At 45.5% G+C, this 20,468-nt stretch overlaps 1 protein-coding gene across 1 annotated transcript in view; it reads left to right on the top strand.

Moving 5' to 3' along the window:
- LOC144821564 (dedicator of cytokinesis protein 2-like) overlaps positions 1-20,468 on the top strand; it is a 3,201,295-nt gene that overhangs the window by 677,666 nt on the left and 2,503,161 nt on the right. The window contains exon 20 of the mRNA XM_078678750.1: positions 5,483-5,572. Within this exon, the coding sequence (XP_078534876.1) occupies positions 5,483-5,572 (90 nt within the window). The remainder of the gene's footprint in view (positions 1-5,482; positions 5,573-20,468) is intronic.

The following is a 20,468-nucleotide window of genomic DNA, read 5'->3' on the forward strand; positions in this document are numbered from 1 at the left end:
TAAATGTAGATTACCTACATATGGCCCAAGGTACCTTGACACAAAGCCCTGCAGTGGCATATACCGCAATAAGTCATCACGGTACCAAAACCTTCCGCTTCAAGTATATATGGTATGGAGGGGTGAACATTCATTTCATAAGCTTCACTCTCATGGAACCTCTCCAGGTTTTATTTACTTTAATGTAGTATGTTGAGGTTAACTGTGAAGCCCTCCTCACCCAACACCAGGGTTTAAAGTTCTCTGCCTGTGACCACAAGTGACTACTGGTCACTTTGAGTTGCGGTTTGCAGCCCTTTGGGGGAGAAGCTGAAGGCAGTTTGGGGTTTTCTTCATCAGAAGGTGAAGGCTTGATCCAGTACATAATGGGCTTGATTATGAGTTTGGCGGACGGGTTACTGCATCACAAACGTGACGGACATCCCTTCTGCCGTACTACGAGGATGGCAAGTGGAACATAATGGAACTCGTTATAGGGTGGACTGGGATATCCATCATGTTTGTGATGGAGCCACCCGTCCGCCAAGCTCATAATCAGGCCCTAAGTATGCTGATCATGTGTAGTCATAGAGAAAACCTGACAGTGACGGGAAAAGATTCCTGATGGCTCTTAGTTCAGGAATATGGCAGCCAACGCCAACTGCGTGTTGCTGATTTACTGTTTGACTTCACCAACTAAAGAGTCACCACTAACCTAATATAACCAAATGAAGCCACTGAAAAATAGATGCAGCCGACTGTGTAGATACCTACAGAGTTAGAATCTGCCCGATCGCTGTGAGTTTGGTGTGTCGCCCTTCGACACTATTGAAGCCGATCACTGTGAGTCCGGTGTTTGGCCCTTCGACGCTATTGAAGCTGATCACTGTAAGTCTGGCGTCTCGCCCTTTGACACTATTGAAGCCAATCACTCTGAGTCTGATGTCTGACCCTTCTACGCCATTGAAGCCGATCACTGTGAGTCTGGTGTCTGGCCCTTCAACGCTATTGAAGCCAATCACTGTGAGTCTGGTGTCTGGCCTTTCGACGCTATTGAAGCCGATCACTGTGAGTCTGGTGTCTGGCCTTTCGACGCTATTGAAGCCGATCACTGTGAGTCTGGTGTCTGGCCCTTCAACACTATTGAAGACGATCACTGTGAGTCTGGTGTCTGGCCCTTCGACACTATTGAAGACGATCACTGTGAGTCTGGTGTCTGGCCCTTCGACGCTATTGAAGCGGATCACTGTAAGTCTGGTGTCTGGCCCTTCGACACTATTGAAGCCGATCACTGTGAGTCTGGTGTCTGGTCCTTCGACGCTATTGGAGCCGATCACTGTGAGTCTGATGTCTTGCCCTTCGGCGCTATTCAAGCCGATCACTGTAAGTCTGGTATCTCGCCCTTCAACACTATTGAAGCCAATCACTGTGAGTCTGGTGTCTGGCCCTTCGACATTATTGAAGCCAATCACTGTGAGTCTGGCGTCTGGCCCTTCAGCGCTATTGAAGCCGATCACTGTGAGTCTGGCCCTTCAACGCTATTGAAGCCGATCACTGTAAGTCTGGTGTCTGGCCCTTCGACACTATTGAAGCCAATCACTGTGAGTCGGGTGTCTGGCCCTTCTACACTATTGAAGCCGATCAGTCTGAGTCTGGTGTCTGGCCCTTCGACGCTATTGAAGCGGATCACTGTAAGTCTGGTGTCTGGCCCTTCGACACTATTGAAGCCGATCACTGTGAGTCTGGTGTCTGGTCCTTCGACGCTATTGGAGCCGATCACTGTGAGTCTGATGTCTTGCCCTTCGGCGCTATTCAAGCCGATCACTGTAAGTCTGGTATCTCGCCCTTCAACACTATTGAAGCCAATCACTGTGAGTCTGGTGTCTGGCCCTTCGACATTATTGAAGCCAATCACTGTGAGTCTGGCGTCTGGCCCTTCAGCGCTATTGAAGCCGATCACTGTGAGTCTGGCCCTTCAACGCTATTGAAGCTGATCACTGTGAGTCTGGTGTCTGGCCCTTCGACACTATTGAAGACGATCACTGTGAGTCTGGTGTCTGGCCCTTCAACGCTATTGAAGCGCATCACTGTAAGTCTGGTGTCTGGCCCTTCGACACTATTGAAGCCGATCACTGTGAGTCTGGTCCTTCGACGCTATTAGAGCCGATCACTGTGAGTCTGATGTCTGGCCCTTCGACACTATTGAAGACGATCACTGTGAGTCTGGTGTCTGGCCCTTCGACGCTATTGAAGCGGATCACTGTAAGTCTGGTGTCTGGCCCTTCGACACTATTGAAGCCGATCACTGTGAGTCTGGTGTCTGGTCCTTCGACGCTATTGGAGCCGATCACTGTGAGTGTGATGTCTTGCCCTCCGGCGCTATTCAAGCCGATCACTGTAAGTCTGGTATCTCGCCCTTCAACACTATTGAAGCCAATCACTGTGAGTCTGGTGTCTGGCCCTTCGACATTATTGAAGCCAATCACTGTGAGTCTGGTGTCTGGCCCTTCAATGCTATTGAAGCCGATCACTGTGAGTCTGGCCCTTCAACGCTATTGAAGCCAATCACTGTAAGTCTGGTGTCTGGCCCTTCGACACTATTGAAGCCAATCACTGTGAGTCTGGTGTCTGGCCCTTCTACACTATTGAAGCCCATCACTCTGAGTCTGGTGTCTGGCCCTTCGACGCTATTGAAGCCGATCACTGTGAGTCTGGTGTCTGACCCTTCGACGCCATTGAAGCTGATCACTGTGAGTCTGGTGTCTGGCCCTTCAACGCTATTGAAGCCGTTCACTGTGAGTCTGGTGTCTGGCCCTTCGACGCTATTGAAGCCGATCACTGTGAGTCTGGTGTCTGGCCCTTCAACGCTATTGAAGCCGATCACTGTGAGTCTGGTGTCTGGCCTTTCAACGCTATTGAAGCCGATCACTGTGAGTCTGGTGTCTGGCCCTTCGACGCTATTCAAGCCGATCACAGTGAGTCTGGTGTCTGGCCCTTCGACGCTATTGAAGCCGATCACTGTGAGTCTGGTGTCTGGCCCTTCAATACTATTGAAGCCGATCACTGTGAGTCTGGTGTCTCGCCCTTCAACACTATTGAAGCCGATCACTGCGAGTCTGGTGTCTGGCCCTTCTACGCTATTGAAGCCGCTCACTGTGAGCGTGGTGTCTGGCCCTTCAACGCTATTGAAGCCGATCACTGTGACTCTGGTGTCTGGCCCTTCAACGCTACTGAAGCCGATCACTGTGAGTCTGACCCTTCAACACTATTGATGCCAAGGCGCACCGGACAGTAGATGGTTCTCTAGTGCCACCTTCATACTCACCAAGGGCTTTCCATCTCTTGCTTCCCTTCATCCTTTGACACATTAGAACTCCATGGGCATTCTAGGCACGCACCTGGGACTGAAACAATGGACTGACATGATTATTATTATTATTATTATTATTGAGATTCTTTATTTTTTTGGCTAATTAAAATCATAACAATGTTAACAGTAATTTACAGAAGTCAATATACAAAATAAAATACATAAAATATTGACCATAACATTATGCAAATATAACGAATCCAAGCCATTATGAACAGAATAGAGACAACGGTGGGATCCCCTGGTAAAGTCCAACTATGCCGACGTGACTCCCCAACTACATAACAAGTGTTTATCATAAAGTGCTGGGTAAAATACTTCAGTTCCAACTCATTCACAAATAAAATTGGCAATATTTTCACTATGCCTCCATCATTGGAGCTCTTTGTTAACAAAGCCACGCGTGCTTTTTGTACGTAGGAGCATATTCATATCACATGCATGATGTCATGTCTGCATGACGTGAGCCGCCGTTCTTCCATGACGGTTGGGCAGGTCCGCCAGTGATGGTGATTGGTCAGAACGAATGGTCATCAACCTCCTCTTTAAGTGCACCGAACATGTGAGGCTGGGATGTGAGCACCATAACTGCCCTCATTGCTGCCACAGACATCATCAGGAGCCTACTGGACAACGGTGAAACCGCAGCCCTCATCCTCCTGGACCTCTCGGCCGCCTTCGACACTGACTGCCACCACATCCTATGCACACGCCTACACGACGCAGAAATATGTCACAAAGCCCTGGCCTGGAATACCTCTTTCCTCACCGACAGAACCCAGAGGGTCCGCTTCCCCATTCCGTTCTGAAGCCACCAAGATCATCTGCGGCGTGCACCAAGGTTAATCCCTAAGCCCCACCTTTTTCAACGTCTACATGGCACCGCTCACCAACATCATCCGCTCGCACAACCTCAACATCGTCTCCTACACCGACGACACTCAACTGATCCTCTTACTCACCAAAAACCCTGCCACCGCCAAAACCAACCTCCACGAAGGAATGAAGGCCGTCGCCAGCTGGATGCAGACCAGCCGCCTGAAACTTAACTTGGACAAGACAGAAGTCCTAATCCTCAGATCCACCCCCTCCCCCTGGGATGACTCTTGGTGGCCCACCGCCCTGGGAGCCGCACCCACACCCACCGACCACGCACGCAACCTGGCGTTCATCCTGAACTCATCACTCTCAATGACCCAGCAAGCCAACGCCGCCTCCTCCTCCTGCTTTAACACCCTCTGTATGTTTCGCAAGATCTACAGATGGATCCCCACTGGAACCAGAAGGACGGTAACACAGGCCCTCGTCAGCAGCAGACTGGACTATGGCAACGGCCTCCACGCAGGAACCACTCCCAAACTCCAAAAGAGACTCCAAAGCATACAGAACGCCTCTGCACGCCTCATCCTCGACATACCCCGGCCCAACCACATCTCTGCCCACCTGAAGGACCTGCACTGGCTCCCCGTCAACAAGAGGATCACTTTCAAGCTCCTCACCCATGCTCAGAAAGAACTCCTCGACGCCGGACCAGCATACCTCAACAAGCGACTCACCTTCTTCACCCCCAACCACCAACTCCGCTCCGCTGACCTCGACACCGTCCCGCGCATCCACTGAACTACCACCAGCGGCAGATCCTTCTCCCACCTCGCCGCCAAGACATGGAACACCCTCCCAAGCCACCTACGACAGACCCAGGACCTGCTGATCTTCAGGGGACTTCTCAAGACCTGGCTGTTCGATCAGTAGCTGCTCCCCCTCCCCCTCAGCGCCTTGAGACCCTAACAGGTGAGTAGCGCGCTTTACAAATGTCTGATTGATTCATTGATCGATCACAGGCCCTTCATTGTCCTCACAGTTGCTATCTCCCTCCCGATCAAAGGCTCTTCTCTCCTCACAGTTTCTATCACACTCCCCATATCACAGGCTTTTCCCTGTCCTCACAGTTTCCGTCACCCTTACTAATTAAAGGGTCTTCTCTCTCTCTTCACAGTTCCTATCACTCTTCCCAATCACAGGCTCTTCTTTTTCCTCACAGAGTCTTTTAGTCTTTCTCTCTTATTTCAGGCTCTTTTCTCTCCTCAGTTTCCATCACATTCCTTTCTCACAGACTCTGTTCTCTCCTAACAGTTTCTCCAGGATACCCTTGATGCGCTGTTCACCATCATGATGGAATATTCACACACTGACACCTACGACACCCTCGTCTTTGATGCTTTGGTAAGTCTTTGTGCACTTAAATTACATATTTTATGATAATATCTGTGAGAAGTTTCTTAAAGTGATATTATTAAAAAATCCTAAATGATTGTGCATGACACAAATTACTGTAAATAAGTTCATTGTCAGATGTACTCTAGTGCAAGCTTCAGTAATTTTGGAGCCCCAGGTGAGAAATATTTTGGAGTCGCTGTTCTGAACAACTTTGATTTTTCTGACCAATTTTAGTTAATTAAGCCTTTGTGCTATCAAATATTATTAAATGACTTGATTACAGTTTCAGAAACAGGGACACACAAACACTGCTATCCTCAAGCCAAATAGTAGATCTGGGCTGAATTTCAATTTCTCTGGATTAATTTCGGTAATACCACATTACTCTTTGATGCAGAATTACTGATAATTATGCGATTACTCTTCCTTGTATAATTAAGTGTAAGTTGTTGAAAATATTCCAACGTGGGAGCACATTTAGTAAGAGGGAGCAGCTCCTCGCAATCGCTTTTTTGGTTTCACTGCATTTAGTGCTGCTTCTTAGTGTAAAATGCTTCGGCACCCCAAAATGGTGCTAAAGGTCGATAGTAAGTTGGGGGAAAATCCTACCCCAGGGCAGAACATTTAGGGCTAGATGTAGGTAATAGCAAATTACCGAATGGTAAATACCGAATTTTACCGATTCGGTATTTACTAATCGGTAATTGCTATGTAGCAAAAAAAATGGGTAAAAATACCGAATCGGTAAGATTCGGTGATTACCGATTCGGTAATTACCGAATCAGTATTTGCCATTGATTCCTATGGGCCTTGAAGCCCATAGGAATCAATAGCAAATACAGATTCGGTAATTACCGAATCTGTAAAAATACCGAATTTCCAAGGGGGACAGGGTGTCACTTTGACACCCTGTTGCACCCCTGTTTCTGGCTTGTGTGCCATGTGGCACACATACATCCCCTAAGGGCATGTATAGGTGTACATGCACAGATGTGCATGTACACAGAAATTCGTAATTTACCCCCCAATAGTTTTGGGTGTTAAATAATGAATTTCTAAGGGCCTGTGGCACTGTAAACTGTGCCACCTACATATTGAATTACAGAATCGGTATATTTACTGATTCGGTATTTTACCGAATCGGTAAATTTACCGATTCGGTAAATATACCGATTCTGTAATTTTCTAGCCCCCTACATTACAAAACCCAAATACCGGTCGGTAATGGCCGAAATCAGCCGTTACTGACCAGTATTTGGGCTCCTACATCTGGCCCTTAGTGAGCGCGAGCAATCACTTTTCATATTCTGTTGCATTTAGACAGACAGCATTTTTACACTAAGGAATAGCGCTAAACACAGAATTACCCTTCTTGCATTTTCAAACGTAATCTCACAGAATGTTTAGGTAATTCTGTATGATTAAGTTAAATTGAATTACTCAAGGTACTCCTACCCCTACCAAATAGTACCAGAGAAAAGGCTAAATTATCATTTATGAAGCTATTCCTTTAGGAACGTCTTTAGATTTTTTTGTCTTGCAACAGCCACACCACTGTGAAACATAACTTCCAGAAAGGAATGCAAGATGTCGCAGTCTGGATGACCAATAGCTGCCTAAAACTCAACGCAGAGAAGACAGAAGTCCTCGTCCTTGGAAACACCTCTTCATCATAGGATAGGCCTGGGCAGCAAATTCCATTCAATTCCGCTCGTGGAATTTCCGAAATTTGGGTAATTTTGCGTTCCACAAAGAATGCGGCATTGCCAAAAATTCTGCATCTTCGCAGAAATTTTCCCTTGAGCAGTAGAAAAGCATCGCGAACGGGTGGAACAAGCAATTCCGCGTGTTTGGGGAACTTTTGCAGGCTCGCAGAGATTTTTTACCATTTCGCGGGAGCTTTGCGAAGCGTGACTACGCAAATCCTGCCCACCCCTAGCATGGGACAACACCCGGTTTCCCACCGCCCTAGGAAGCCCACCTACCCCCTCAAACCATGCCAAAAACCTTGGCATCGTACTCTACTTATCACTCGCCATCAACCGACAGGTCAACGCCGACACCTCCAGCTGCTTCAAGACCCTTCGCATCCTTCGAAAGATCTTCAAATGGATCCCCCTGGAGTCAAGGAAGACAGCCACCCACTCACTCATCACCAGCAGACTGGACTATGGAAACGCTCTCTTCGCCGGCATCAACCAGTTCCTACTCTGCAAACTCCAGACAATACAGAACACTGCAGCCAGACTCATCCTCGGCTTCCCCTGGCACAAACACATCAGCCAACAATTGCGGAAACTACAGTGGCTCCCGATGGTGAAGAGAGTCACCTTCAAAATCCTCACTCATGCCTACAAATGCCTACACAACAACGGACACAAATATCTCAATGTCAGAATAAACTTTCAAGTAGCCAATAGAAACCTCAGATCTGCCAACCTCGCACTGGCTAAAACCCCACGCATCCTCAGAGCCAGGGCAGGCAGAAGATCGTTCTCTCACATTGCAGCCAGGACCTCGATCGAGCTACCGGCAGACAACAGATGCCCCCCCTCCCTGAACACCTTCAGAAAGACTCTCAAGACCTGGCTCTTTGGCTAAAAAATCTGCGCAGTCCCCCTCAGCGCCTTGGGACCCCCTCAGCGCCTTGAGACCCTCACTGGTGAGTAGCGCACTTACAATTCCTTGATTGATTGATTGATTGACAGTAACTTTTACATGGAGTTTAGGGCATCAGTACAATGCCCGTCGGACTCTCGTCCGACCTGCACCGTAGCAGAAGCTGAACCGCCTGATAAGGTGTCGGCAGTCCTGCTGCCCTTATTACTGTGTGACCACCTTGACGGCCGTCGCAGAGTGATTGTGTACTACTGTGGCTTGTGCTGCGGGCTGCAGCACAAGTCGCAATAGAAAATGTCCACTTTAAAAACAGGTAGTGCTTTTGAGTAGCTTGATCTATGGTTCGGTACAAGGTCATTATCTCTCGGGTGCAATAGCAGTGTAATGCAAAGGCTTGCTGGTGCTTTTTGAGCAATTCTTATCGAACCAGCTGATTGGTGGCCACTATTTTGAAAGTATTGGGCAAGTTAATTGCTGCCTAATTCCTTCTAAAATTTTCCCAAATGTACCTGGTCGGGATTTGCCAGCTCAACTAGGCATAGCAGAAACTCCTTGTTGTTAGAGGTTGTGATTATAACAACTAAGCTTCATGGTGATGGGGTCTCACTCCAGGAGGTGATGTGGTCCCACTCGAGGAGGTGATTTTGTCTCACTTCAGGTGATGTGGTCTCACTTCAGGAGGTGATGTGGTCTCACTTCAGGAGGTGATGTGGTCCCACTTTTGGAGGTGATGTGGTCTCACTTTTGGAGGTGATGTGGTCCCACTTTTGGAGGTGATGTGGTCTCACTTCAGGAGGTGATGTGGTCCCACTCAAGGAGGTGATGTGGTCTCACTTTTGGAGGTGATGTGGTCTCACTTTTGGAGGTGATGTGGTTTCACTCAAGGAGGTGATGTGGTCCCAATCAAGGAGGTGATGTGGTCTCACTTCAGAAGGTGATATGATCCCACTCGAGGAGGTGATGTGGTCTCACTTCAGAAGGGGATGTGGTCCCATTCGAGGAGGTGATGTGGTCTCACTTCAGAAGGGGATGTGGTCCCATTCGAGGAGGTCATGTGGCCTGACTTCAGTTTATTTGATCTCACTTTAGGAGGTGATGTGATCTCACTCCAGGAGGTGATGTGGTCTCACTCCAGGAGGTGATGTGGTCTCACTTCAGGAGGTGATGTGATCTCACTCCAGGAGGTGATGTGGTCTCACTGCAGGAGGTGATGTGGTGTCACTTCAGGAGGTGATGTGGTCCCACTTTTGGAGGTGATGTGGTCTCACTTTTGGAGGTGATGTGATCTCACTCCAGGAGGTGATGTGGTCTCACTCCAGGAGGTGATGTGGTCAGATGTCTAAAGGCCTTTTAATTTCTTCCCCCTCCCCGTATGAGGTCAGTGTAAGTGGAAAGACTGACTATTCAGGTTGGTATATGAAGTCACATTGCTGCTTCTTTCCACGGTGCTGTCTTCCTTATCACAGTGCTTGGAGGCCTTTGCCTGCTGCTTAGTGTGAGTCAGTGAGAATTGGTCGTGTCAGAATTATCTCTTCTGTTCCTTCCAGCTCCACACAGCCTAGCCTCGAACCACCCGGTAATCTCAGCGGGCACAATGGGGCACAATCAAGCGGATTCCCTTTACCCTACCATACCATAGGATGTCTCCTGAAGACCCAACATTGCTTCTCTTGAAAACTGCCCAAAATGAGACTGCCGCAAGGCGGGCCTGGATCTGGCCATTCTTTCACCCTTTAATGGCTGTCAAAATTGTTAAAACTCAGATGGTGGAATATGGTGGTCCTCCTTGCATAAGGCACACTTGCATACAGATGGTAAACTCAGGTTCTATACTCAAATGGTAATCTCAGGTGGTAAACTCATGTGACATGGTTAGGTAGTAAACTCTGGTGGAACTTTCAGTAGATAAGGCTAGGCTTGGGTCTGAGGTGGTATAGACAGGTGGCAATCCTAGGATAAAATGTAGTAACAACTCAGATCCTGTGGGTAGTTTCCATCTTGTAGTTTAATTCATTTGGCTGCACAGTTCAGGAGAAGCTCTACTCCAAAACAGCAAGTTTACAACAGTTCTCAAACCGTAACATTCCAAATCTTACATCACAAACATAGTTGATTATTCCAAAGCAGAATGCAGTACATGGAACAGCCATGGTAGCACATAAGATGTACATAGCAAATACCACATATCCCCCCTCCTTCCCAAACAATAAAAAAGGAAGAGGAGAAAAGAAAAAATAAGGAAAAACAAAGGAAACTATATACAATACCAATGATACAATTAAACAATGTAAGAAGCAGATACATGAAAATTTAGCCTTATATAAGAAAACGATCAGGAACTCTTTTGACTCTGGAGCTTCTCCTGGCGAAACTCTGTATGGGAGATCCAACAGACACAGACCAAGTCTTCAGCTCAGGACCAGCAGGATTCCAGCTTAATCTCGATTTAACAACCTTATCAAGATTCTACCAATGTCCACCCTCAACAAGTACAGGATTTCCTTTGATTTTTAGCACTTTGACAAGCTCACCGAATTTAGCCTCCCGCTTCTTGACATTTATAGGAGCCTTAATCCTAACCATGTCCGCAATGGTCAAGGAAACTAGCTTTGCCCCCCTTTTTTCATCAAACCAAAACTTCAGTTTTCCTTGGAAAGCAACATGTTCTCTTCCACCATCATCATCAATTGTTTAACATCAGATTCAAACTTAAGCCACTTTGACATCCACCCAGGTCTGAAACTACTGTTGGCTCTCCTCCCTCTCAAAATATTAAAGGGGGTGACCTTCGTGGATGAGTGAGGAGTGGTCCTGAGAACCAAATCATTCTGTCCAATGCTTTGGACTCATCATGGTACCCACTCTTGGCCCATCTTCTGGATTCTCCTAAAACTCAGGTCATCCTCTTAACTAGGCCATTAGTTTGTGGGTGGTACAATTAACTTTTCAAGTGCACAATTCCACAACCTTCAATAAAAACACGCATCTCCCTACTCACAAATTAAGTACCATTATCTGATACTATAGCCTCTGGAAACCCTCCTTCAAAAATATCTCCCTAAAAAAGTTTATCACACATTCAGTATCGGGATCTCTCACCATCTTAATTTCAGGTCACTTGGAAGCAAAATCAACGAGCACCTGGATGCATTGACATCCACCCGGCAATACATCATAAGGACCCATGATATCAACATCAACCGTGACCCATGGTCCGGAAGGGAATTTAATAGGCGTAAGAAGGGGTGCCATCACCTTAAAGCTTTTGCCTGCTGCTCCACAGATAACACAATTATTCACCACCACATCAACCTCGTCGTCCGTACCTGGCCACCAAAACGATTCACAAACCCTCCTTTTTGTCAAAGTGGACCCAAGATGACCATCATGAACTTTTTTGACAATAATTTCCCTGAACACATGAGGAGGAATCAACTATCGGCACACAGCAGCAGCCCACCCTCTAAAGAAATCTCATCCTCAACTTTACAATTCGGTTGGAGAAGGGGAAACCAAACCTTTTCAGGAGGCCAACCTGTCCTTACCAGATCACAAACTTATTCTAAAGCCTGGTCTTCTTTGAACACATCCAGACAATCAGACTTGGAACACATCTTGAGCTAAGGAATCTCCAAAGTGGCAACCAAACAATCTGCAGTCTTCTTCAAGAAAATCGCCAAATTGTACATCCTCACACTCAACACTACCCAAGGGAAAATGACACAGGAAATCAGACCTACCATTCTTTCCTCCAGAAATGTGGGCTAAATCAATTCAGTACGGAGTAGTCTGGAAACCGTCCTCACGATTCTGGGAGTACCACACTTCCCCTAACCACCACCCAAAATACGAACATAGGGCTTTTGATCAGTCTGTAGTAAGAATCTTCTACACCATACATAAGGACACAACTTATCTATGGCCCATGCACAGGCTAACAGTTACTTCACTATCACCAAATATTGCAACTCTGCCTCTTTGAGTACTTTGGAAGCAAACATGATAGTGTTTTCCAGTCCATCAACTTTTTGTGTCAAGATTGCCCCTAATCCCACCTGGTCAGTATCCACTGTAATGCAAGACGAATACTCAAGATCAAAATGCTTCAAGATTTTTGCTATTTCTCAAAATAGATGTGATCAGAACAAACAACGTCCATGCATTCCCAACTCCAATCAAATTTGACTCCCTTCTTTACTAGGTAGGTGAGGGGGCGGACTTTAGTGGCAAAATTAGGAATAAATATGGAATAGAATTCCCAGACTCCTAATAAGGTGTTCACACCTGTTTTGTCTGTAGGAGGAGAGGCATCCACTATAGCTTCTATTAGGTCTGGTCTGAGGCTGATGCCTTCCCCAGAAATCAAATGACCCAAGAACTCTACTTCAGAGCAATTGAATTTGTATTTTGCAGCATTCATCAAAACACCTTTCTTCAAAAAAAATCCAGAAATGTATGTTAAACCTTAACATGTGAAATCATATCCTTTGCAAAACAAGAACATCATCTTGAAATACAAGCATGCCTTCAATACCCTTCAGAAGATTAAACATTACTCTTTGGAGACTGAAGCTGCAGAAGCCAGAACAAACAGCATGCGCCCATATTGAAAAAAACACAAACGTGATGTAAACGAGGTAATGTGGCGAGATTCCGGCAAATCAATCTGGTGACATGCACTGGCCAGATACAGTTTGGTGAAATGTTTGGCACCCTTTAATCTAGCAAACAGTCATTTATTCCAAGCAAGGGATGCAATTCTACACAAATTTCCTTCTTGAGGGACCCAAATCTACATAAACACGCAGTTGACCACAACTTTTGTGGGCAACTACAAGGGGAGAAAGCCACAAGGAAGATTCTGTAGGTTCAATGACACCTTTGACAGAAAGAGACTCCAATTTTTTTTATTTTAATCATCCTTAATGCTTAATAGGACTCCCCTCATTTTCTGTTTGATAGGTGTGGCACCTTCCTTCATGACAATCTTATCTTTAAATCCAACAATCCTTCCTACTTTTGTCTCCAAATACTGTGGGAAATGTCTCCTTCTACTTCATGCCACAATCATCACAGGCAACCACTAGGACATGTCCCTTAGTCCCTGGTCTCAAAATCATGCCAATAAGGCCTTGGTGAAACCACCCAAGTATGTTGAGACCTTTCACGGCCACATAAACCTTTCCTTTAATTTTTCTACCTTTAAACATCATTTCATCCTCTATGTAACCCAAAAGTTCACTCTTGCGATCCTTGTATGAGACAGGAGACCAATCAGGAGGATAGAGATGTCTCTCCCCCTTGTTTCCTCAAAGAGTTTTTGCATTATCATGGTAATCCTAGCTCCAGAATCTACAAGAAGATTGAGAGCCTTCCCTCCCACTATAACCTCTACAATGGAATCAACACAACTTGACAGATCACCTTCAATTGGTACATCTTTGTCTTCAGAATCACACACTGCTGATATAACTTCAACGTTAGAGTCTCCTTCAGACTCAAGAACACATGCAACACTTTTCTTGTGGGACTTCTTCAAACAAACTTTTGCAAGATGACCCAATTTCTTGAAGAAATTACAACTGACATTAATAACAGGACACCTTTCATCTTCCACCTTTGAGAATTACCATTATCAGGTTTACTTGACTTTGTACAACTAGTTTTTGGATTGAATTTGTGACCAGCAATAGTACCCACACTCTCTAAAGTTTTGTTCACCAATTCTTTCAAAGAGGTTTGTGATATGTCGATGCTTTAGCCAACTTTGATTGTTTCCTCAAGGGAGGGATTGCCCATACTTAACCGTTTTTGCCTAATATGTTTGTCTTTACATTGGCAAACAAATTGATCCCTAATTAATTGATCACTATATGTCATAAATTGACAATCAGCAGCTAACCTGGGCAGCGATTACATGTACCCATCAACATCTTCACTCTCAGATTGATATCGTTTCAAAAACTTGTGCCTCAATACCATTCAGCCAGGAAGCTTGTCAAATCTGTTTTTTAACTTCAGAACAGTTTCAGTAAATTCATCCAAAACCACACCTTCTTGTGCTGTAACATCTGGGAGATGCTTGGAAATAGAACTTCCTTCAAAACCCAGTGAATGGAGTAGCAAACATTTTTTTTTCTTCAGCACTAAACCTGAGTGTGCCAATCGCTCCTAAATATGTTTAGAAGGAATCATACCAAACGTCAAACCTAATAGGTGGTTCTCCTTGATTGTCCAAGAAAGCAGGAGGAGGATTGATGGCTTGCATGGTACACATTGTAATGCAGAATCAAATTTGTGATAAAAAAAATTGACACAAAAGAGAAAGGCAGCAAAGAATTAATAGATGTTGAACAAAAAAATTCAAATCTAATATCCCAAACACTGTATAGGGTATAATATAACAGTATACAAAGCACAGTAACGAATTTGACAAGTAAGAGAAAAAATACTTGAAATACAAAGCCTTTTGAATTAGAGACCAAGAAAAGTTATTGTAAGTTCAAAAACTGCATGGGAAGGTGAGCAACGCTGTGAGTATGCGTAGGGAAGATGGTTGGTGTTCTAAAAGCGAAACAGTTCACCTTGAGCAAAGGATTACAGAAATCCAGCAAATGGCGATGGGAAAAAAACAACGAGGTTGCTACTTTTAAAATTAATAAATATTTACTCCTCATCTAATCTATTTGCAGCCCTTGTCCAGTAGAACAGTGAGCAGTAATAATGTCACAGCCTACAACAGTCAATATATTTCGTGGATACCGGTTCAGCATAGAGAAAAACAAGACAAGTTCTAGTCTTGCAGGAAAAAATGGTGTCAGGAAAAAAACACGGAGTGACGTCACGAAAAGCTCAGCGTGCGTCAAGCTCCGTGATGTAGCACGAACTTTCCATCCTCTTCGCCAGTAAAATGTTGTAGATAGTTTTCAACTTGTAGTTTATTCCATCTGGCTACATGGTTCAGGAGCAGCTCTACTCCAAAACGGAGGGCTTGATTCACAGAACTAACTTAAGACAAAATCCTAAATTTACTACCATTTTCGTATTCACAGAAGGCACTTACTCATTTTGGTATTCACAGAAGTTAGGACTCCTAAATGCCTTCTGTGTAGACTGAAAGTCTTACAATTAGGATTTTTCTCAGTTTAGTAGTAGTAAAGTTGAGAAAAATCCTAATTTTAAGACTTTCGGTATTCACAGAAGGCATATAGGAGTCCTAACGTTAGGAGTCCTAACTTTACTACTACTAAATTTAGAAAAATCCTAATTTTAGGACTTTCGGTATTCACAGAATGCATTTAGGAGTCCTAAAGTTAGGAGTCCTAACTTTACTACTACTAAATTTAGAAAAATCCTAATTTTAGGACTTTCGGTATTCACAGAAGGCATTTAGGAGTCCTAAAGTTAGGAGTCCTAACTTTACTACTCCTAAACTGAGAAAAATCCTAACTTTAAGACTTTCGGTATTCACAGAAGGCATTTAGGAGTCCTAAAGTTAGGACTCCTAACTTCTGTGAATACCGAAATGAGTAAGTGCCTTCTGTGAATACCAAAATGAGTAAGAGCCTTCTGTGAATACCAAAATGGTAGTAAGTTTAGGATTTTGGCTTAAGTTAGTTCTGTGAATCGGGCCCAGAAATGCTACAACGGTTCTCATATTCAAACCGTAGAATTCACAAACATCACATCACAAACATAGTTGACTATTCCAAAGCAGAACAAAGTACATAGAACAGCCATGGTAACACATACAATGTAAATAGTAATTACCACATACTCTCCGGTGGTAGGCTCAGGTGGTAAAGTCATAGGGTATGCTTGGGTGGTAAACCCAGGTGATACATCCTGGTAATACCTTCACTATCTATGAGTGGGCTATGGCCATGCTGTCAGGTGATGTATGCACCGGTGGTAATCCCATGCCATACTTTCAAGCGGTAGACTAAAATGGTAATCTCAGGTTCTCAAGGGGTAATATCAGGTGGTAAACTCATATGGTATGCTTAGGTGGTAATCTCAGGTGAAACCTTCTCTATGTATGAGTGGATTAGGGTTATGCGCTCGAGTAGTGTATGCACAATGTGGTAATCCTAGGTCGTACTCTCGGATGTAACTCTCAGGTGGTAAACTCATAGGGAATGCTTAGGTGGTAAACCCAGGTGAAACCTTCCCTAGCCATGAGTAGGCTACGGTTATGCGCTTGAGTGGTGTATGCACAGTGTGGTAATCCCAGGCTTTATTCTTGGTGGTAATCTCAGGTAGTAAACTCATTGGGAATGCTTAGGTGGTACGCCTGGGTGATACCTTCGCAGCTATGCGTAGCTTGGGGCAGCTCTCACGTGGTGTATGCACAGGTGGCAATCCACGGCTTTACTCTTTCGTGGTAGGCTGAGATGGTAATTGCAGGTATCTGGAAGTAATCTCTGGTGGCAAACTGATAGGGTATGCTTAAGTGATAAACCCAGGTGATACCTTCACTAGCTATGTGTAGCCTAGGGTCAAGCTCTTAGGTGGTTTATGCACAGGTGGTAGTCCCAGGTCGTACTCTCAGATTAAATTCTTAGGTGGTAAACTCATAGGGAATGCTTAGGTGGTAAACCCAGGTGATACCTTCACTAGCCATGAGTAGGCTAGGGTTATGCGCTCGAGTGGTGTATGCACAGTGTGGTAATCTCAGTCTTTACTCTTGGGTGATAATCTCAGGTGGTAAACTCATTGGGACTGCTTAGGTGGTAAACCCAGGTGATACCTTCTCTAGCCATGAGTAGGCTAGGGTTATGCGTTCGAGTGGTGTATGCACAGTGTGGTAATCCCAGGCTTTACTCTCGGTGGTAATCTCAAGTGGTAAACTCATTAGGAATGCTTAGGTGGTAAACCCAGTTGATACCGTCACAGCTATGCGTAGCCTAGGGTCATGTTCTCAGGTGGTAGGTTCAGATGGTAATCCCAGCTTCTCTGGCAGTAATCTAAAGTGGTAAATGTAGGTGGTAAACCCAGGTGATACCTTCACTAGCAATAAGTGTGCTATGGTCATGCTTTCTGATTGTGTATGAGCAGCTGGTAATCCCAGGCCATACTCTCAGGTGGTAATCCCAGGTTCTCAGGAGGTCATCTCAGGTGTGAAACTCAAAGAGTATGCTTAGGTGGTAAACCCAGGTGACCCCTTCACTAGCTATGCGTAGCCTATGGTCATGTTCTCAGGTGGTAGGTTCAGATGGTAATACCAGGTTCTCTGGCAGTAATCTAAGGTGCTAAATTTAGGTGGTAATCCCAGGTGATACCTTCACCAGCTATAAGTGGGCTATGGTCATGCTTTCTGATGGTGTATGTGTCGCTGGTAATCCCAGGCTGTACTCTCAGGCGGTAGGCTCAGATGGTAATCCCAGGTTCTCAGGAGGTCATCTCAGGTGTTAAACTCAAAGGGCATGCTTAGGTGGTAAACCCAGGTGACACCTTCACTAGCTATGCATAGCCTAGGGTCATGCTCTCAGGTGTTTTATGCACAGGTGGTAATGCCAGGCTTCACCAGGTGATATTTTCACCAGCTAGGAGAAGCAGGTTCCTCTGCCTCCCCCCTCCTTCGTATCCCCCCGCTCCACCCCCCCCCCCTCTTTCCTAATATACGGTACAGCTTAGTTCTGGCAGCGGAAGTGATGCCTCCTGGGTGAGATAGCATCGACAAGCCACGGGCTGCAGATAGAAGCCGAACTGTAAATACCGACGAGGGTGGAATGTAATATCACAGCGGGGGATATATATCTAAGAGAAGCCCTGATCTGAAAACCGCGCACGTCCCCCGCACGGGAGGGATACCGACGGCTGCCGAGAGCGAGGAAGAGCGAGGAAGGACTCAAGGGCAGCGAGGGGGGCAGAGCCAGGCAGGGCGACGGGTCTGGGGACCGAGCAGGGGCACGTGGGTCCCCCAGGCCGGACCTGGCCCTAAGAGTCAATGTCTACTGATGATCTGTACTCTGTAATGTCGAAGATTATGTTAGTTGTAACCCACTGAGCCGCTCACTGGGGACCTCACATCAGGACTGAATATTGGATACAGGAGCATCCGTGATATAGGAGCACCTCTTCTTACAATTTCCTTGAAAAGTACATATTTGTTGAAAATAAAGAAATGGCAAGAACATTTTTTGGAGGCAATCTGAATTCAAGTTTTATGCGATTGGGAAACACTTTAAGTACCTGACAAAAACCAAAGCCCATCTATTTATTTATTTGTTTATTATATCATTTGTAAAGCGCGCTGTTACCAACCGGTGTCCTGGCGCTGAAATGGTACCTCCCTGAATTTCAAGCCTCCTGACTAGAGCGTAAAAAGCCATGTTTTCAGATTTTTCCGGAGTGCCAGAAGGTTCGCACTTTGCTTTAGGGCCAGAGGCAAGGTGTTCCAAGCCTTTGCCCCCCCTCTGATGAAGCTTCTGCCCTCCCCAACGCGCCTTCCTGATGCGGGCTGTCTTAATCAGCCACAAACAGGCCGACCTTAATTGTCTGCCTGGCATGTACCATTGCAAGTGCTGTTGGAGAAACGCTGGGCCCAGTCCATGAAGCGCCTTGTAGACTATGCACAAAGATTTGAACATAATCCGTTTCCGTCCCGGGAGCCAGTGCAGCTTTTCCAGCTCCCGGGAAACCGATGAAAACTTAGGCAGTCTGGCGATGAGACGAGCGGCTGCGTTTTGCAAGACCTGTGGCTTATTAAGCAGCCCTTGTTGGGCCTCAAGGAGTAGACTGTTGCATTAATCAAGGCGGGAGAGCACTAATGCCGACACTACCGTCTTTCTGCTCCCTACCGGTAAGAAGGGGAGGATCTTCCTAATGATTTTCAAAGTCCAATGGATGGAAGAGGTGAGCGCCTTAACTTATGGTTTAAAGGAAAGGTGATCGTCAATAAGAACTCCTAGGTTCTTCACCTTCGTTGCAGGGGAAGGAGGGGACCCCATATCTTCCGGCCACCACTTAGGGCTCCAGAGATTAGTGTTAGAGCCAAATAGTAGCACCTCAGTTTTGGAGGAGTTCAGTTTTAAGCAACTTTTTGCCATCCAAGTGCTGACTGCTGTCATACAGTCCTGAAACCTAGCCGCCACACCTAGTTCTTTCCCCGGGAGCAGCGATACAACAGTCTGCGTGTCGTCAGCATAAGATGTTAACTCAAACCCGTAGGATCGGATCACCGGGGCAAGAGAGGATACATAGATGTTGAATAAGGTGGGGCTTAGGGAGGATCCCTGAGGGACCCCCCTGGGAGTTCGAAAGGTCTAGACTCAAAATCTCCCATTGCCTCCACCTGACCCTGTTCGTAAGGAAAGCTTTCAAGATACTCAGTGCTCTCCCCTGAATCCCGCAGTCCTCTAACCGGTCCACCAGAACACTGTGGTGGAACGTATCGAAGGCCGCGGACAGGTCGAGAAGGACCAGCACCGCCTGGCCCCCTGCATCCAAAGCCTTCCTGACCTCCTCCATAGATTTAATCAGGGCGGTCTCGGTACTGTGTCCTTCCCTGAACCCATGTTGAGCTGAATCCAAACCCTGCGAGGTACGCAGAAATGCACAGAGCTGGAAATTCATGGCCTTCTCAATAAGTTTGGCTGGAAGCGGTAGTCTAGCGATGGGCCTGTAACTATTGAGATCAGCGATATCCAATGAGGGCTTCTTAAGCAGTGGAACAAAAGAGGCTCATTTCCAACATGTGGGAAAATCACCCATCTCAAACATCTGGTTCATCTATATTATTTTCTGCCCTGAAGAAGTCCGTGAAGGACGAAACGCGTTGGCTATGGCTACAGTTTTTATTTGAAGATAAAATAAAAGAATAAAGATTGAACTACAAACAACTCCGCTGAATTGCTATCGTCGTTGACCCAAATTGAAATAATTTTTTTACAATTAATATTTGAGAATCTGAATGTATTTATTGATTAGTGTGCTGGACCATTGTATGTGAAAAAGTAGTAAATAAGACTTGCTGTTTTAGGAGATTTAGGGGTCTGTGAATCTCCGGTCCGTGACACCTAGAAATTTCTACTAAAATAGTACTAAGGATAAGTGCAATTGTGTTTGACCCCACTCCCTGTTTCTTTTTTCTAATTTTATATATATATATATATATATATATATATATATATATATATATATATATATATATATATATATATATATAAATATATCGTTGCAAATTCTGTTGCTTTTCGGCGATTTCCACACCACACAGAAAGAAGGACCTCCAAAGCAGGCAAATTATCAGTGAGAAGATTTAATAGCTCGCATAAAATGG

The sequence above is a fragment of the Lissotriton helveticus genome, chromosome 2_2, assembly GCF_964261635.1.
Source record: "Lissotriton helveticus chromosome 2_2, aLisHel1.1, whole genome shotgun sequence".
NCBI classification, from domain to species: domain Eukaryota; kingdom Metazoa; phylum Chordata; class Amphibia; order Caudata; family Salamandridae; genus Lissotriton; species Lissotriton helveticus.